This window comes from Arachis ipaensis, chromosome B07 (assembly GCF_000816755.2).
Source record: "Arachis ipaensis cultivar K30076 chromosome B07, Araip1.1, whole genome shotgun sequence".
Taxonomy (NCBI): domain Eukaryota; kingdom Viridiplantae; phylum Streptophyta; class Magnoliopsida; order Fabales; family Fabaceae; genus Arachis; species Arachis ipaensis.
In genome coordinates this window covers 21,299,521-21,319,240 of record NC_029791.2, presented here as the reverse complement: position 1 = coordinate 21,319,240, position 19,720 = coordinate 21,299,521, and the positions used below count along the sequence as shown (strand labels likewise).

The following is a 19,720-nucleotide window of genomic DNA, read 5'->3' as shown; positions in this document are numbered from 1 at the left end:
GGCACAGGCCTTCATTTGAAAGCAATCAGCTTGCTTGACTTCAATCTTTACAGACCAACTACACTACAAGAAAAACACTCATTCAGGTACATTTGAAAGTGTAGCCAAAAGTGGAAAAAAATGATGCCTTAGGCTACGGCTACGCTTTTTGGGCTACGGCTACGCTTTTGGGGTGATTCCTGTTCGACCGTTTCCTATTCTCAAAGGCTACGCTTTTCTGCACCAAGGGCTACGCTTTTGGCGTTTGGGAATAGGGTGTGCTTTTCAAGTGATGTTGTCCAGGACCAAAGGCTACGCTTTTCAGCTTCCATTTTTGCCAGAATAGGCTACACTTTTCAATGCTACTGCATCACCTGTAAAGCGTAGCCACATTATATACCATGGTTACTTTTTATAAGTGTAGCATTAGGTCCCTTGTTTTTTTTTTCTTGTATACTATAACTACTGTATATAAGTGTAGCCTTAGGTCTCGTTTTTTTTGTATATATATAAAATTAACTAATAATTATTAATACAACATAATAGTTAATATGATTACATGTATAATAATTCTGCATTTTTATTTAAATGAGTTGAATATTATAAAATAAAAATAAATACATAATTATACTAAATAATTTTTTTAAATAATAAAAATTATCTCTAACCAAAATATATTTATAATAATGATCCAAAAGTACTAGAATGAAGTTAATTGTAAAAATTCATACATCTTACACTAAAGTAAGCATACCCATATCAAAATAACCATAATATCACTTAGAATTTACTACTAATACTCTACAAAGAAATATATCCTACATACATAAGTATCTTCTAATAAAAGTCATTAGTCAACCATACATGTAAAGATTCTAAACAGTACTCTATCTTAGCCAATAAACCACAATAATAATCAGCTTAATCTTCATTGTTATCCTACATAATTATATAGAAAAATATTCATAATGACATTCGTAATTATAAAAATTAAATGAAATTTTTGTTATATCAAGATTTTAGTATACAAAAATTATAAAAGTTTTTTGGATTTTACATATATAAGCCTATTGCGCATTTCATCAAACAACTCAAGTGCAAAATCACCCGGAGCATACAATCAATAAGCTCATAAATCAAACCAGCAACATTATTAACAAAACGCGCAGGCTTCCTATCTCTATCTCAGCATGCATATTTCTTACCATAACAAAACAGATAAGCCAACATTCAAAAACAAAAACAAGGATCCAATAGTGGAAATTCCAAAAGCAAATTCACACAATAAAATAAAACAAATAAAAAAGCTACTAGAAAGCAAGCTGACTCTGACACTGACATTGTATCAAACACCTTGAAGGTGAGCAAAACTTGAAACGCATCAAACCCTCAATTACTAAGTTCCTTATATATATACATCTACTACTAAAGATTACATTCTACATCTACTACTAAAAATTAGATATAGTATACAAAGATTACTCATCAAACCTACTGATGTGTTCCTATCTTTGTTAAGTGCAAGAAATGAACGCAAACGATGGAGATGATTGCTGTCCTTTTCTCTGTAAAATGAGGAAAGTATGAATCATTTTGTAACAAAATGTTTAAATCATGGTTATTGAGAGAGCAACTTATTTCAACATTGTGATCAAAGCATGCTAACTATGAAAATTCAATAGAAAATTGGATCACTGCTAACCACATATGTTGTCATATTGGTTGCGTTTCCTCCAATTGGTGTCACGGGTAAAGACGACATCTTCTTCCCTCTAGGTGTGATCAACTTTGTAAGAGATAATGTCCTCGAAATCATAGGCTTTTTCGGCACCTCTGTGGAAGAACCTTCAAGTGCTAGAATTGAAGCCTTTTCAGTGTTCCCTAACTTAAAGATAAGTTTGGGAATAAGGGCTTTAATATTTGATTTATTTTTTGGTTGTAACTCATTGATACTGGAGAAAGCAGGGCTTGTAGAAGGCATGTTAATTCTCAAGAATTCCTCTCTTGCTTCATCAAGATTTCTTGCAGGTATTTCCAACATAAAATTTTGCCTTCTTCCATGTTGTCTACTAGGTAGTTCAGTTATTTCACTTGATTCTACACCCTATACATGAAGAATCATACATAGCCTTTGTTAAGCTTCAGATGCAAATGTCTCTCATACATGTGTTTCAGATGGAGCATTACCAATTCAATTATGAAGATTTACACCAATGACGGTTACCCTTTTTTGCATGGAATGCATATGCCTTATGCATGTGATGTTTTGCCACAAAATTATGTCATGAACACAATCTAATTTCATGTAACTTCTAAACATGCCACTGAGTGTATAGGACAGCCATAGAATCCATAATCGTCTTTTGGGTTATTTTTGTCAGCATCAAAATTTTTCAGGTACCATTTTAATAGTTTAAAAATAAAAGTATAGAAGTTTCCAGTAATGTAGTTTTCGAATTTAACCAACACCAATCAATAGGCATCCAATGGAACAAAAGGAAAACTATACAAGTTTTTCAATAGTGTAGTTTAGGAATCTAATCAGCCTAGTTAGTACTAATAGTTACATGCACTATGAGTATGCTTTGATGCTCATGGATAATTGGAAAAAAAAAAGACAACCTAGAAGAAGGTGGAAATTAGGGCAGAACCAGATACCACAGGGTAGAAGAGCAGCAGGCGTAATCAAAGAAGGCAAAAGGTGAGTCGTTGTCCTCGTGGTGTAAGTTAAGGGTGTTCAACGGCCAGGTGAAGATGGAACCGGCGATGGAGTTCGCGGCTCAGAGGCTGCGAAACAGAGGAGTGGCGGCAAAGACAACAGACACTGGTGGTGCTACGTGAGCAGTGAAAAGCAGTTCGAAGATGATGGCAACAGAAAAATCATAGTATAGAAATCATAGTAACAACCTAAATAGAAAATCATAGTAAAAACAAAAAAATGGAAAAAGAAAAATAACAAGAACATAAATCAACTAATAGAATCAACCAACAGAATAGAATCACAATAATAACAAGTTAACTATAATAATTTAAAAAGAAAACTCAAGTAATAACAACATAAATTAAAGATGTAAGATTCTGCTTGAAAGGGTACCAAAAATTTTGAAACCATTACTAATTAAGAAGGCCCCAAAGTTTGGAATCAGTAGCAGCAAGTCTTATTGATGAATATGAGATTTGATACTATAATTTTTAATTGTAGTTGATAAGAAGAAAGATGATTACAAGTGCCGAAGAAAGCATAAAGCAGAAAGACAGCAAATCAGAAATCTATGGGAATCTGCAGGCTGTGTTTATAGAAATGGATAGCACTCAAGATATAAGCATAAGCCTTCAAACCTTGTCCCAATTGAAGAATAGCTAAGTTCATATTATTCATCTTGAATTATGATTTTTCACAGAACCTTGTCCTAAATGGTGAAGATAAAGGAGAAAACAAGAAGAGTACATTTCATCTTGAGAAACACATTGATACATATCTACTAGTCAGGTACGTGATTTTCAGTTTGTTTTCAATTTCAGTTTATCAATTGTATTTGTGTGGATTTAAGCTGTTCTGGTTTAGTTTCTTTCTTTTTTAATGTTTATCTAATTTTGTACCTATATTTATAGGATTTTGTACATATAAATCAAGCAAATCTAAATCAAGCATACCTTGTAGAGAGGCTAGAACTCTTACCTATTTACATCAGCACCCTGAAGTATTGCAAGCAACTTAACAAAACTATCAAAATTGACGATTCAAGGAAAGGGTCAAATTCAATCTGATATCACCATAAGGCTGTTCTTGATGTACGTCAATATGTCCATAACTCTTCAAAACCTATAATGCAACATTCAAATTGGCATCACCAAGAAAAGAGAATACTAAATTCTAGGAGAGGGTTAGGGGGGGGGAACACTCCATTGGTTACAAGAATATATAAGTTCAATTTGAAGGACTTTATTGAGTATGATGCTATGGTGAAGAATGCTTTTGAATGGGGATTGTTTTTTTTTTAATAAGAGAAAAAGTCATAAAAAATTTTTTCATGTTTTCTGTAAATTTAGTGTGAATCTTCATTCTTCACCAAAGACATTTCCCTTTCAACAATTATAGATATTCATATATACAAATTTGAATAGTATGTGGTGTGCCTATTGAATATTGAAACCAAAAAATGCTTGACAATTAGTACAGTAGTAGTAGTAGTAAGCAAGGATCAAATTTCTAGAAGCTTTGGCAGAAGTTATGCATGTCTTCCATAACGGACTAATTAACTATATATAGTATTTAAAAGAAACGACAATACAGGGGGAAATAGAGGGTTTAAATTTTGATATGAACAATCTGACACAGTGGCATATTGCTCATTCAGCAGCTATCCTTACATAGAGGATAACCCATTCCTAAATATTACAAATTGAACCCTTGCTTTCATTCGTATCTACCACCGTATTTTCAACCAATTTTGACAAATCGTCCTTTTTCCTTATTCATTTATTTTCACAGTATCAAGGTATTGGTCTCATAGAACAAATATAAAAATTAACAACACTTTATATGAACCCAAAAGGAGAGTACCTTAAGATGATGATAAAATGTGAAATAGAACTTACATGTAAGACCCTGTAAAAAATTAAAACATTCAAATAAAATGAGTGGTGTGTGGCGGTAAGTGGTGACTGGGGGTGAGTGGTGACTGGGGTGCGACGATAGTGAAGAAGCAGAGAGATGACGAGCTTTGGAGGGAATGGGTTTTCTTCTCTAAATGGGTTTTCGATCTTCTCTGAAAGGGTTTTTTCGTGCTTTGGAGCAGAGAGATGACGAGCTTTGGAGGGAATGGGTGCTTTGGAGGTTTCCTTCTCTGATATGAAAGGGTGCTTTGGGGGGAATAGGTCAAAATTTCACTAAGTGTGTGAGCTGAATGTGCGTGCTTACAGGAAAAAAATTAAGAGGAAAAAAATTCACCAAGCGTCAAGTTTTTTGCTCTAGATACATTAAACATCACTTTTAAAACGCACCCAAAACTTAACAAATAGGTTACCCTCTAAAAGCATCCTCTTTGATACAAAAAGTGAACCTATAGATATCAACCTATGGCTACGCTTTATGAGTGATTTCTATAATACCTGAGGCTACACTTTTTAAATGACGCCACAATTGTATATCATTTTCTCTTATAAAAAGACAACACTGCACGGAGAAAAGCATAACCTATTCATAGAATATGAATAGGCTACACTTTTCAAATGTAGCTTAAAAAAATGTGGCTGAATGAATATTTTTCTTGTAATGCTATGAACTTCCACATGTCATGGCCCCTATATATCTCCTAAAGAATTATTTAATTTAAATCTGAGTGATCATAAATATTGAAATATTAGTGTTCCATAAAAATACAATGGTATATGTGAACAGCTTCTGCATAATATATCAAGGGAACCTTCTGCAACGTGTAAGAACAAAAATTGTCCACGATGGACGGACTCCTTATGTATCATGTCTCTGTGCAAAGGTAGGCATGCCTAGCTGCGTTACCGTCTTACCGATAAAGTTTTAGATAATTAGATTGATGAAGTTTGTCTTTTTTTCATGTGCATGACTTGTGCTATAATCCTTTCTATAAAGGGTCCAACAACAAACCACATTCGAAAAGGGTCCCTCTTTTTAGCATGTGCTATTTTTAGTTTAACATTTCAGTATCATATTTTTAATTGGCCCGGTAAACGTAAACAATAGTTCTCAACATGCTCCTGTATCTTGACACCATAATAGCCGGAGTGGCTGGCACACTAATCATTTCGTACTGCTTGTACTTGGCCAAGAGGGCAGCACTACCACCACTTGATGGTCACCGAAAGAAGCCACCCATGGCCGCAGGTCGGTGGCCGTTGATAGGTCATCTTCACCTCCTAGGCGGTTCAGGCCAGCTACCATACGAAAAATTTGGAGACTTAGCAGACTTGTACGGACCCATATTCAGCATCAGAATCGGTGTTCACACTGCCGTGGTTGTGAGCTCTTGGGAGTTAGCCAAGGAGTGTTTCACAACCCTGGATGCCATCGTCTCCTCTCGTCCCAAGTTCACCGCCGCAAAGATTCTTACATACGATTATGTCAATTTCGCGTTCGCTCCTTACGGTAAGTTTTGGCGCGAGATTCGCAAGATAGTCGCTTCAGAGTTACTCTCCGCTCACCGGTTCGAGATGCTTCGGGGTATTAGGGATTCAGAGGTGGAGACATCGGTGAAGGAGATTTACAGAAAATGCGTCGATAAAAGTGATGTGGTGGAGATGAAGAGGTGGTTGGGGGATTTGAACCTGAACACGGTTCTCAGGATGGTTGCGGGGAAGCGATACACGGCGAGAAGCGAAGATGAGTGGCGAGAAGTAGGGAGGATCAGGAGGGCGTTCAGGGAGTTCTTTCGTCTGACGGGTGTGCACGTGATTGGGGACGCCATTCCTTTTCTTGGATGGCTTGATTTTGGTGGCCAAGTGAAGGAGATGAAGAAGACTGCTAAGGAGATGGACGAGATCATTTGTGAGTGGTTGAAAGATCATCGGAGAAGAAGAGAGTGCGGTGATGATGATCAGAGTGAGGCCGAAACAGAACAAGACTTCATTGACGTCTTGCTTTCTGTCCTTCATAATGGCGCTGATCTTGATGGTTATGATCTTGACACTGTCATCAAAGCCACCTCTTTGGTATGCACCTCATTCACGTCTTGCTTTGTCATTGATTTTGTTATGAATGGATGATTAACAAATTAATTTTACCAAAATATTCATAAATTAATTTTTGGCCTTTTCAAAAGAAAAATATTATATAATTAATATTTTTTATTTTTTATCTTACATTTAAATCAAATACTAATCAATTCTCCACTTTTTTTTTTTACACTAAAAATGTTGGCTCTTTTTAATATTTTTTCTTTTAAAAATGAGTAATACTAGAGGATTATCAAAATTTATTATTTTTAACCTTAGTTAGATATTAATGTTTGAAAGTATGGGATAAACTATGTTATTGAATTATTAGACTAAAAAAATAAACTAAAAGAATTAAGTTAATAGCTAAATTATAGTAAAAACTAAAAATCAATAAATTTATGGTCTCTAGTATTTTTGTTTAAAAAAAGTTATTAACAAAATCAATGAATAATTTAATCTCTTATTTTTTAAATATTTGGACAATTTAATTATTCAACTAAAGAATAAAGCTTAGTTTATTATTTTATCATAAATTAATTTATTGAGTTACGTTACGTGTACACCAAAATCAGCCATCAAAATTAGCCACCAGTATAAAATACATACTGAAATATAAATATACATTGAAAATAAATTAAACCATACATATATACAAATACATTAGTAGCTAATTTTAATGGCTGATTTTAGATAAAATAAATATTATATATATAAAATATTAAGTTAAATAAAATAATTTTATAAGATTGTTCTCTCGAATAATTTTTTGAGAAAGCCTAAGGCCAACAATTTTTATGTTATGTTTTGTGGTCAGTATTTAACTACCAAAAAAAAAAGTGAATGATCTTTTATCATTGGATATAATCTCATACCATTAAAAATATTATTAATGGCTAATTGATAATTACAAAATACAAAAATTACTGCTCCCTAGTACTCCTCTAACTTTTTTTTTATCGGGTGACTCTTCCTCAAAACTTATTTAAACCTACTCCTTTAATTTGAGAAAAATTTAAGGGTTAACAATTTTGTTTATATTGACTAGTATTTTTAGTTAGTAATTCAATATTTTTAGTCCAAACAGTCTAATTTCATATTTTTAAATATTACTAATTAATTATTATTGGCTAATATTAAATTTTACTTGTCTTCTAATAAATGAGGAGTGCTAGGGGTCAATAGATTATGTGATTTGTAGCCATCAATAATATGTTTAATGGTGTGAGATTATATCTAATGATATAAGATTATTCATTTTTTTTTATAGTTAAATGCTGGCCAAAATTTAATAAAAGTGTTGATCCTCTAGACTTTCTCTAAATAAATTTTGATTATTTATGCTGATTTTTTATTATCTTCTAAAAATTATTGTACTTTTAAATAATGGTGACCTCTTTTGCATCATTTGGCAGATGATAATTTCAGGGGCAACGGATACAACAGCAGTTACAATGATATGGACACTTTCGTTGCTAATAAATCATCAGCACGCTTTGAAGAAAGTTCGGGACGAACTAGATGAACAAGTAGGCAAGGAGAGACTAGTGAAGGAATCAGATATTAACAAGCTAACATACCTTCAAGCTGTGGTAAAAGAATCAATGCGATTGTACCCGGCTGGGCCACTCTCAGGACCTCGAGAATTCACGGAAGATTGTACCTTGGGAGGTTATCATATCAAAGCAGGTACACGAATGCTCTTGAACATTTGGAAGCTTCACAGAGATCCTCGCGTATGGTTAGATCCATTGGAATTCAAGCCAGAAAGGTTTCTAACCACACACAAGGATATGGATGTGAAGGGTCAGCATTTCGAGCTTCTTCCCTTTGGCGGTGGAAGAAGGTCGTGTCCTGGGATAACGTTTGGGATTCAAATGACTCATTTGGCATTGGCTGCATTCTTGCATGCATTTGAGGTAACTACACCCTTTGATGCTCCCGTCGATATGAGTGCCTCATTTGGACTCACAATGATGAAAGCCACACCACTCGAGCTTTTGCTCAAACCTCGTCTATCTCCTTCTATTTATCATTGAATGCACTACCCTCTTCGGCTCTTCCATTTGTATAATGGTCGTGTCGTACGGACCTGGTTCGAGTCATCGAGTGTTAGAAAATTATTGTTGATGTACCATTTTATTTTAGTACCATATATTATATATGTATAAAATTACTTCCTAATCTTGCGCCTGCGGCGTTGCATGATTTTTATCTAAAGTGGGAAACAACTAAATTACTAAACAAAAGAAGTTTATAAACATACTGTTTGATTATTTTTTATGTAGAGTTAAAGAGTAAAACTCGAATCCGAGATATTTAAGTGAGAATAGAAGACTATACCATTTGAGTTATAATTCGAATTGGTGATACCTTTTGATCTTATTTGAAAAGAATGTAGTGTATGTATTCTCTAACTATTGATTTATTGGTGAGTGATAAGCAAATGGATTTGTCAAAAAAAATCATATATATAATATTTGTGCATTTTTTAATAACAAGGCTAGATAATCTATTTTTTTCGGTTAATATCAACTAATTTTTTAAAAATGATTTTATTTATTCGAAATTTAGAGTCTAAATTATAAACAATAAACTATAAATTTTAACTTATAAGCTTAAATTTTAAAGTCGGTTAATAATATTGACAAACGAACTAAAAGTTAATTCCATGTATACTTTTTCTTTTTTAATATATCTTTTATATTTTAGTATGAAAAAATATAAAAAATAAAAAAAATTAATTTTTATCCAATAAATCAAACAACAATGCTACACATACAAGTAATTTTGTAAAAACCAACTAAATTGGCGCAAGTCCAGCAAAAACTAATGCGTTTGACGCATGTACATGTCACATGCTTCTTTTTCTCTGTTGCTTTTTGTTGATACATATATAGTACAAAAATTTTTATTGTGAATGAATTTTATTAATTGGATAAGTTAATATTATGGATATATGATCCTTCAAATATTTCTGTATTTTGTACTAAATTTTCTGTGCTTAATAATTTTAGTGAACATATATATTTTATTAGTTAAGCGAGTCATCCTTCAAAAATTTATGTGTTGTATATCAAAAATTTTTTATTGCGCTACAAAATTTCTATACTTAATAGTTTTATTGAACATATATTATTCGAACGACTGTAAATTGTATAGTATTGAATATTGATTTAATTTTTTTTATCCAAACCGATTTAAACTATTGTGATTTGAATTGGATGATTTTTATTCTATACAAATTTTAAATTTTATAATTCAAAAATTTTAATTTTTTTTCCATCCAAATTTTAAATTTTAATTATTTTTTAAATTGTTACATTTTTTCTAAAATCGAATAACTCAATCCTATTCAAATCACAGTAATTTGACAGAAATTAATTAAAGAATGGAAGTAAAAATGGTGTTGTTTAATTATATTGTTGTATGGAGTGTAATCCACAAATGTGGATCTGCAAAACTTAGTAACCTGCAAAATGCAGGTTACGTTTTGAGTGCAACAAAAAAAAGGAAAAGCTGCATGCAGGCTCTAAAACACAGCTTGCGTTTGGCAGAGAAGCAGCTTGAAACCTCGAAACCTATTCCTGTTACCTACATGCAGACATTGACTGAACGGTTGACCGCTTGGAAACTTCCAAAACGCAAGTTGCGTTTGGTAGCAGTTAGGAGTAAAACGCAGGTTGCGTTTGGCATGTTTTTTGGCTGCATGAACGATTATTATTATTATTATTATTAATAATGTTGTTATTGTTATTATTGTTATTATTATAAGTAGTATTATTATGATTAGTAACCGTATTATCATCATCATCATCATTGTTGTTGTTGTTGTTGTTGTTGAATTTTTTTTTGCAGGTTATCATGAATTTGTTGCCCAGAAAATTAGATCCGCCAGAAACTTAGCTGCAACGTCATTAGCACTTATTGGGTTTCAACATGTTTCGCGAGTTGGCGAAATGAGAGGCCGTTTTGCACTACTCAGTGCCTTGGTAGAACGATGGAAGCCGAAAACCCACACATTTCATCTTCTTGTTGGTGAAGTGACAGTGACGCTGGAAGACATGGCGTATATTCTAGGCCTCTCGATTAATTGGGCGCCTGTTACGGGTAGATCAGAAAGCAGTCACCAGTTTTTGGTGGAGAACTGCATTGCGTGTTTCAGTCGGGAGCCAGGTCCGCAAGATCACGTCTTGGGTAAGGTTAATCTTGCATGTGTCCGGCGGTGCATAGACACCGAGCCGTGTGACACGCAGGAGTCTGTTGAGCGGTACATACGGGCTCACATTCTCTGCGTGCTTGGAACGGTTGTGCTTCCGGATAAGTCGACTACTTCACTGAACTCGAAGTTTTTGCCTCTATTTCGGAATTTTCACCGGATTTCAGGATACAGTTGGGTGTAGCCAGTCTGGCACATTTATACAGATCGTTGTGTCATGCATCACGATTCAACTGTAAAGAGATAGATGGGTCACTTATACTACTTTTTGTTTGGGAGTGGGAGCGTATGCCTATTCCTATCATTGATGTTGGGCTTCCACTTGCACGACTGGTGCACGAAATTGTGTTCCATGTTCTTTGTACTTGTGTGAGAGTAACAATATATTTAAAGTTTGAATCTTTCTTAACAAGCAAGTAACAAACTTCAAATTTTTGAATCAAAACATTAATTGATTATGTTATTTTCGAAAATTTGTGATAAAAATAAGAAAAAGATTTTTTGAAAAATATTTTTTTGGGATTTTCGAAAATAACTAATAATTTTGAAAAAGATTTGATTTTTGAAAAAGATTTTGAAAAAGATAAGATTTTCAAATTGAAAATTTGATTTGACTCATTGGCAACAACTTGATTTTAAAAATTTTTGAAAAAGTCAATCCAAATTTTCGAATTTGATGAGAGAAAAAGGAAAAGATATTTTTTTGATTTTTGAAATTTTTATGAAAAACATGAAAAATATGCAATGCATGAAATTTTTAGATAAAAACAATGAATGCATGCAAGAATGCCATGAATGTCAAGATGAACACCAAGAACACTATGAAGATCATGATGAATATCAAGAACATATTTTTTGAAAAATTTTTAATGCAAAGAAAACATGCAAGACACCAAACTTAGAATTCTTTACTGCTTAGACACTAAGAATTCAAGAATGCATATGATAAACATGAAGAGACACAAAACAAAAAAATCATCAAGATCAAACAAGAAGACTTACCAAGAACAACTTGAAGATCATGAAGAACGCTATGAATGCATGATATTTTCGAAAAATGCAAGATGCATATGCAAGTGACACCAAACTTATGATATGACTCAAGACTCAAACAAGAAACACAAAAAATATTTTTGATTTTTATGATTTTCTAATTTTTTTGTATTTTCTTTTAATTTTTTCGAAAATTATTGTAAAAAAAAATAAAAATAAGGATTCCAAAAATTTTAATATGAATTCCAGGAATCTTGCCATGTTAGTCTTAAAGCTCCAATCAAAGGGTCAGTCATGGCTTAATAGCCAGCCAAGCTTTAATCAAAATATGAGTGTAATTCAGACATGACAAGCCTAACATGCCCTATCCAAAAGAATTGGACATGACTCCACTGAGGTAATTAGTTGAAAGCCAATCCCAAAGCAGTTTGGGTATGGCTTTACAGCTAGATAGGCTTCAACATGCTTCATGAGACACTAGAATTCATTCTTAAAAATTTTGAAGTCATAGAATAATTTATTTTTGAAAACAAATATTTTTTTTTTCGAAAACAGATGAGAAATTTTTGAAAATAAAATAAAAAGAAAATTACCTAATCTGAGCAACAAGATGAACCGTCAGTTGTCCAAACTCAAACAATCCCCGGATATTATTATTATTATTATTATTATTATTCTGTTTAGGTGGAGTCATTGGCGCCGGCATACAAGATACATACGGAAGCCTATTTTGCATTTTAGGCGAGGACTCGATGACATGGGAGTCGACGATGTAAGTTTTAACCATTTATCTTAGGGTGCTTATTTAGAATAATAATATTACTTATCGTGCCTCATGGTTTTTAATGTGCAGTTTATATAGTGGCCGTATGTGAGAGTGGGGTTCCAGATGAACTCACTATCAATTTGTTTATGTGCTCTACACAGTCGTCATTAGTGTCATTTGAGTGTGTAGAGTGGCACCCGATAGACCGAGTAAGACGACAGTTCGGTATGCAAGAATGTGGCGACATGGGAGTCGCTCGACCTGGAAATGATCACAGTCGTAGTGTCGTTGTGCAAAGTTAACAGTGTAAATGGAACCATCCTGCATTTCGCGAACCTCAAACATCTCGTTGTGCCTGTCGAACTGGTTGACCATAATGTTTCCTGCACATCAAAAGCTTTCTTCAACTCTCTTAGTTGCAAAGTCTGAATACGTGAATCAGTTGCGGACACGCTCATGAGTGATAAACCCCGATTTCATGGTTTATCTTGTGCTTATTTTGGGGGATTTTATCACATTTTTCCACATTTATTAAATGAAATAGCATGGTTTTGTAATTCTCCCTTGAATTGTGCTTAAATGTAAAAACATGCTTTTTAGGCCCTTGAATTGGTGATTTTAACTCACTTAAATTCCATTCGATGCCTTGATGTGTTTGTTGAGTGATTTCAGGTTCATAAGGCAAGTATTGGATGGAAGAAATGAGGAGAAAAGCATACAAAGAGGAGAATGCATGAAGAAACAAAGATTGAGAATGCATCAATGGGCGCGCACGCGCAGAAGTGGTTTCGCATAGAGACGCGCACGCGTACATAAGGTGTCCGCGCGGATGAAGAATTTGCCAATCGACGCGCACGCGCACGCGCACGCGCCGATACTCTTACGTGGCCCACTTAAAGGCAAAACGCTGGGGGCGATTTCTGAGCTGCCCAGGCCCAAATCCAATTTGTTTCTGAATGTATTTCGCGCAGAATTGAAGTCCAAGCAAAGGGGGAGCAATTGTTTGTAGTATAGCATCATGTAGGTTAGTTTCTAGAGAGAGAAGCTCCCTCTTCTCTCTAGAATTAGGTTAGGTTAATCCATCTTAGATCTAGACTTAATTCCATGTTCTCATCTTATTTTCCTTTACAATTTCTTGTTCTACTACTCTATTCTTCTTAGTTCTCTTGTCAATTTTACTTTTATGTCTCTTTTATGTTTATGAATGCTCATGTTGGATTTTGTTTACTTTTAATGAAATTGAATGTTTGATACCCTTTTGATGATGATTTGGATTGTTGATTTACTTTTCTTGCAATTGATAGTTGGTAGAGTTTACTATTTCTTGCACATTTACCATACTTTCCATTTGTACCCACCAAGTGTTTGACAAAATGCTTAGTTGGTCTTTAGAGTAGATTTTGAGCATTCTTGGCTTGGGAAGAGTAATTGGGCAATCTTGAGTCATTAATACCCAATTTAGATTGGTGATCTAGAGTTGTTAGTTAATATGATTTCCATTGACTCTAATATTTTGCTAATTCCATTAGTGAGTTGATTAGGACATTTGGATTGAGGTTAACTAGTCTTGTTTGACTTTCTCTCATGGAAGATAACTTATACCTTCTTCCAATGTTGGAGATGACGAAATAAGATAAATTCTTGTTAATTATTGTTATGATTAATGACTATGATAGAAAGCCTATGATCTCAAACCTTGCCATGAATGTCTCTCTTTATTAATTGCTTTCTTTAATTGCTCTCTTTATTTCTTCTTGCCATTTATTTTCTTGCAAAAATACAAAATCAAACCCCTTGCATCCTCATAGCCAATAATTCAACACTTCATTGCAATTCCTTGTGAGACGACCCGGAGTTCCAATACTTCGGTTAATTTTTATTTGGGGTTTGTACTTGTGACAACTCAAATTTTTGATTGGGAGGATTGTTTGTTGGTCTTCCGAGTAAACAATTCATTTAACCGATAGAAAGTAGACCTAACAATGGCAGTCACAAGAAGGTTGCGTGCACCCTTCAGGACAGAATTTATGCACTCTACCAAGTTTGTCGTCATATGTCCCCAACGATGACCTCCATCGAATGCCAACACCCATCTTTCAACACCGATGTCATCGCACCATTGAGTATATGCCTCACCCCCTCTCTTTAAGCCTTTGGTAGTTTTTGTTGTACTCCTGTTCCGTCCTAGAATAGCATGTTGAACAAACCATTTAGTCATAAGCAGATGCCACAAAATTACTATGAAATATGAATAGAACCATAACAGCGAAATGAAATACCTATGTTCACCACGAGTTTATGCAAATATGGAGCCTTGAACCTCCTTAAGAAGTTGGACCTGATGTGCCTGATACAGTACATGTGCCACGCTCTTGGTGGTGACCATGCACCGTTACTGCGAGCTATTGCAGCGTCGATGGAGGAATGGCGGTTAGAAATAATACCCACACCATCAATGGTAATAACATATCTCCGTAAATTGGTTAGGAAAAACTCCCATGCGTCTGCCGTCTCGCCCTGGACTATCGCAAATGCAATAAGCACAATATTTTGGTTCCCATCATATGCAACCGCAACTAGAAGTGCACTTTTATATTTTTCGTACAGGTGCGTGCCATCTACCTGCACCAGTGGTTTGCATTGTCTGAATGCTACAATACACGGATAGAAGCTCCAAAAAACGCAGTGCAAAACTCTTACACCTTGAACCTCTTCACTCTCACGGTAAACGGGGAGCGTTTTTATTTGAACACGAGACCATGGCATCTACATAGTCATTGCTTTCAACCACACTGGTAGAGTCTGGTAAGAAACTTCCCAATCACCAAAAACCTTTGCGACAGCTTTCTGCTTTGCCAACCAAGCCTTGCGGTAACTTACAGTGTAGTTGTACCTGGACTGAACTTCTGCAATAACAGACTTCACCTTTATCGATGGGTTTGCTTCAATCAATGGCCTAATGGCATCTGCAATAGTGTCTGAGTCCAACTTGGCATGATCTTGTGAAATCGTGCCCACGGTGCACGTGTGATTGCCGTTGTATCTCCTGATCTCCCAACACCCCTTCTTTCGAATCAAGCTAGCTCGGATAAGCCGATCGCAACCGGCACCATAACCCTTGCATTTCGCATAGAATGTCTGCGGCTCATAATCATACACAGTGTAATCAACTCCTTTAGAGATAGTGTAGCTTTTGATTGCAGATATCACCAACTTCCTGGAACCAAATTCTATTCCGACCCTAGACTCGCCATCTTCCGCTGCAACATTGCCTCCACCTACGACGAAGGAACCACTGTTAGTACAAGGCAAATAAAATTAATGGTAGTGGTAACTTTAGTTAATAACCATAAGATCACTACAAGAAAAATACCCATTCAAGTACACTTGAAAAATGTAGCCAAAAATGAAAAAAAATGATGCCTTAGGCAAAGGCTACGCTTTTTAAGCTTCGGAGACGCTTTTCTAGGGGATGCCTATACTAGTGTTGCCTATTCTCAAAGGCTACGCTTTTTTGTATCAAAGGCTACGCTTCTGACCTCTAGGAATAGGGTACGCTTTTTAAGTGATGCTGTCCAGGACCAAAGGCTACGCTTTTCAGCACTAATGGTTACCAAAATTCAAAAGAATAGGCTACACTTTTCAAGGCTACTGCATCACTTTATAAACGTAACAAATATTATACCTATAACTACTCTATATAAGTGTAGCCTTTTGTCCCTCTTTTTTTTTAAATTTCTATTTGTATATATATATATAAACAGAAATTTCTAATAATCTTTTTATCTAAAATCTAATATTTGAGAATATAATTATATATATAATTCTATATTTTTAATTAAATTAGTTAATTATTATAAAATAAAAATAAATACATAATAATACCATACAATAATCTTTAAATAATAAAAATTATCCTGAAACAATATATTTATATAATGAACCAAAAATATCGAAATGATCATAATTTTGAGTATTCATACATCTCACACTAGAATAAGTATACTCATCAAATTATGCATGAGACCAATTAGAGTTTACTACTAATATATCTTCTAATAAAAGACATCATCATCAACCATACATCTTTCAATTTCCAACACTAGCTCCATCTTTGCCAATAAACCATCATGATAAACATCTCAATCTTCACTCACATCTTCAGAATTATCCTGCATAATTATATAGAAAAATAATTAGAATTTGAAAAAGTGCAACAAAAAAAAATAATTAACTTATTAATCTTCTATTGGATTGAACTATACCAAATGTAGCTTAATACAATGATAGCCTAAAATATGTAATACATCAGCATCCAACAAAAGAAAAAATAACACAAAACCACTTCTTAATCAGGTCCAATCAATTTAACTCAGTAAAAATGCTCAGCCTTTCATTTAAATAGGCTAAAAGTATGACAAACCCTCAGCAAGCCTAATTTTCCAAATCTACAACCAATTACAGATCATAAAATTGATCATTTCAACAACACATCCTCATAGCTAACTGGTTGAGTTTTACGAAAGATTTTCCTATTTCAAGAACAGATGCAGTAAAGTTGCAGCCACATCATGCACTTTGGCCAACCTTAAATACAAGAACCTTGCTTAATGCAACCATTAACCAATAAGTATTTACAGTTTACACTACAGAATCATTTCACCAACACACCTTCTGAACTGAATCCTAACACTTTCCTCTGTCACTAAAGAAAGCACCACATAAGTTTCACAGTCGTCTAATAATTAGGGTACCTTAACAAAGTCACACCATTGATGAAGCAGTGGAAAGCGCCCAGCAAGAACTAATTTCCAAGCAGTTACTGCCCTGCTTACAGCTGCAGAGTATCATAATTCAAAAAGAGAAGCATGTAAGAATTTTGCATACTGATTCACCACCATACGCAATTAATACAAGATTATGTCGAAGGAAATGACTGGGCTACTTCCAAGCAGTTACTGCGCTCTAAGAATTTCATTTTATATACCGGCTACTGATTTAGTACACTTCAGAAAACAGCAAGCAGTAATCAATTTGGAAAAATCATATAAAATCCATCTTTGGTTGGATTCTCCTAAATTTTGATGTGGTTGAACTACACTTACTCATCTTTTACCCATTTCAAGTCCTAGGGCATTTTCACTTTCCTAGAAAAATTTATGGCTCTTGAAATATGGTTTTATTTTAAGGAAAGGATGCTGTCACAGCAGTGAACAGCCCTGCTTCCTTTAGGCACAACTTTTGCTACAAAACTCGAATTTCTCTGAAATTTGGACATAAAATACTATACATCCTAATATTTCACCCCTCTTTGGTTGCACCTCCAAAGAGTTTCAGAGTATTAAGATATGTGATTTTGAAGTTGCTGTTCCAGAATTCGGACAGCATTGTTTCTGCAGAAAATGACCATTTTCTAAAAATCATATCTCTAAAACCACACATTGGAAAATTCTGAAATTTTGGGGGAACAATCTAGACATCTCAAGGTTTCATAGAAAAATAATTTCACTCATTTTGAGTGGCTAGATTACTCCCAGTTTTGTTCACAATGTGCTGCCTGAGACTGCATAATTCTGCAACATGTAACCTTGGGTTTTGAGAAGTCAAAAATTGATTCCTAGCTTTTCGCTCACTCTAACCTTGCATTCTAACTTTCTTTTACGTATTGTGACTTGTTGAAAAGAATAAATCAGCCCCAAGTACTCAGGATTAAAAAATCACCATTTTTGGTCACTTTTCACATTTAAGCATACTCATATGAAATCAAAAATTTCTGCATTACTCAACATAGCAACCAGCCACAGATCACTCAAACAATTCATATATATTATCATAAATTTATTGCATCATATATAACAAATAGTCCAAATGGATCAATATTCAAATCAATCCTAAACTTTAACATCATTAATAGTTTCAGGTATTTTGAATGCATATCACTTACTTATAAAGGCAGTGACGAAGAGTGGGCGAGCAGAGAGCAGAGCAGCAATGGCGGTGAGAGGTGACTTGCGGTGACTCAGAATCCCAAAAACCCCCCAAAATTAAAAACCCTGAAATCAGAATTCCAAAATGGCTAATCAAATCAAATCAAATCAAAATTGTTGTATTTTTGTTCTCGAATAAAGCTACCACTAGAGTCAATGATGTAGATCGGAATTAATAAAATCATGTTAATAGAATCATTTAAAGGCAACATTACTACTCACCGCAATGAAAAGAAACCAAATTTGATCCTCCACTATACAAAGGAAACAAAATGAAGCTTTTTGTGATAACAGAGGAGAATCTAGGAAGCAAAATCAAATCCGATTGACTAAAATGGCTAATCAAATCAACTCCAATTGACTAATCAAATGGCTAATCAAATTCGATTGACTCGACCATTCATTGGGGATGCTGTTTGTTAGTGAGTTGTCACTTGTCAGTTTAATAGAGAAAAATCAAACTAATTTACAATTTCAGTCAATACAAAAGATTGATGATAAATAAACGAACCATAGGTATATTACCTTCCTCCTCAAATGACTTCTGTAGGTTTTCCTTTACCAAATTCCCAAGAAAAAAAGGAGAAAAATAAAATTCTGTTCATAAATCAGTACAAAAATATTCATCACCTACAATAATGTTTAAGAAGGCATTTATCATGTTTTAGTAATCCTATAAACTTGTTAGCAAAGATACAGTAAATTAATAACATGGAAGTAATTCAATGAGGCAGTTTATGTACATCACAAAACTTGTTTGGACTAACTACATTCATGAAAATTCAAGCAATCTTTGCTGGCAGAGCATACAATAGTAGGAAATCTTGCATTCCATGAGAACTTTCCTGAATACGAGCAATATTGTAGCGGACAATAACAGATAAACAAGAAACAAATTTCCCAGGCAACAAAGGGAGCAAAAGGAAAAATATAAAATTATACCCGTCGGTGTTCACAGTTCCAAATGGAGACTCGATCTGAGTCATTCGCAGTTACCATTCATGAATGCATCAGATGCAACTGGATCTTAATGCTCAATCTGCAGTAAATCAGCAATTCATCATCATAATAAATAACTTCAAAAAA

General features: G+C 34.2%; 1 protein-coding gene and 1 long non-coding RNA gene across 2 annotated transcripts in view; one reads left to right on the top strand and one right to left on the bottom strand.

Moving 5' to 3' along the window:
- On the top strand, positions 5,630 to 8,912 carry LOC107608214 (cytochrome P450 CYP82D47-like). Its single transcript, XM_016310075.2, has 2 exons — positions 5,630 to 6,666; positions 8,085 to 8,912. Exons 1-2 carry the CDS (start codon positions 5,710 to 5,712, stop codon positions 8,706 to 8,708), a joined length of 1,581 nt encoding a protein of 526 aa, XP_016165561.1. The 5' UTR covers positions 5,630 to 5,709; the 3' UTR covers positions 8,709 to 8,912.
- LOC110264513 overlaps positions 16,583 to 19,720 on the bottom strand; it is a 13,383-nt gene continuing 10,245 nt past the window's right edge. Inside the window, exons 2-4 of the long non-coding RNA XR_002350695.1 lie at positions 18,592 to 18,700; positions 17,402 to 17,484; positions 16,583 to 16,819 (exon numbers count right to left, since the gene is read on the bottom strand). This is a non-coding gene — a long non-coding RNA (uncharacterized LOC110264513). The remainder of the gene's footprint in view (positions 16,820 to 17,401; positions 17,485 to 18,591; positions 18,701 to 19,720) is intronic.

Excerpts from the sequence above, each read along its gene's own strand:
- LOC107608214 (XM_016310075.2), top strand. The coding sequence starts at position 5,710 with ATGCTCCTGTATCTTGACACCATAATAGCCGGAGTGGCTGGCACACTA. Across the intron at positions 6,667-8,084 it reads TCATCAAAGCCACCTCTTTG|ATGATAATTTCAGGGGCAAC; the intron begins GTATGCACCTCA and ends ATCATTTGGCAG.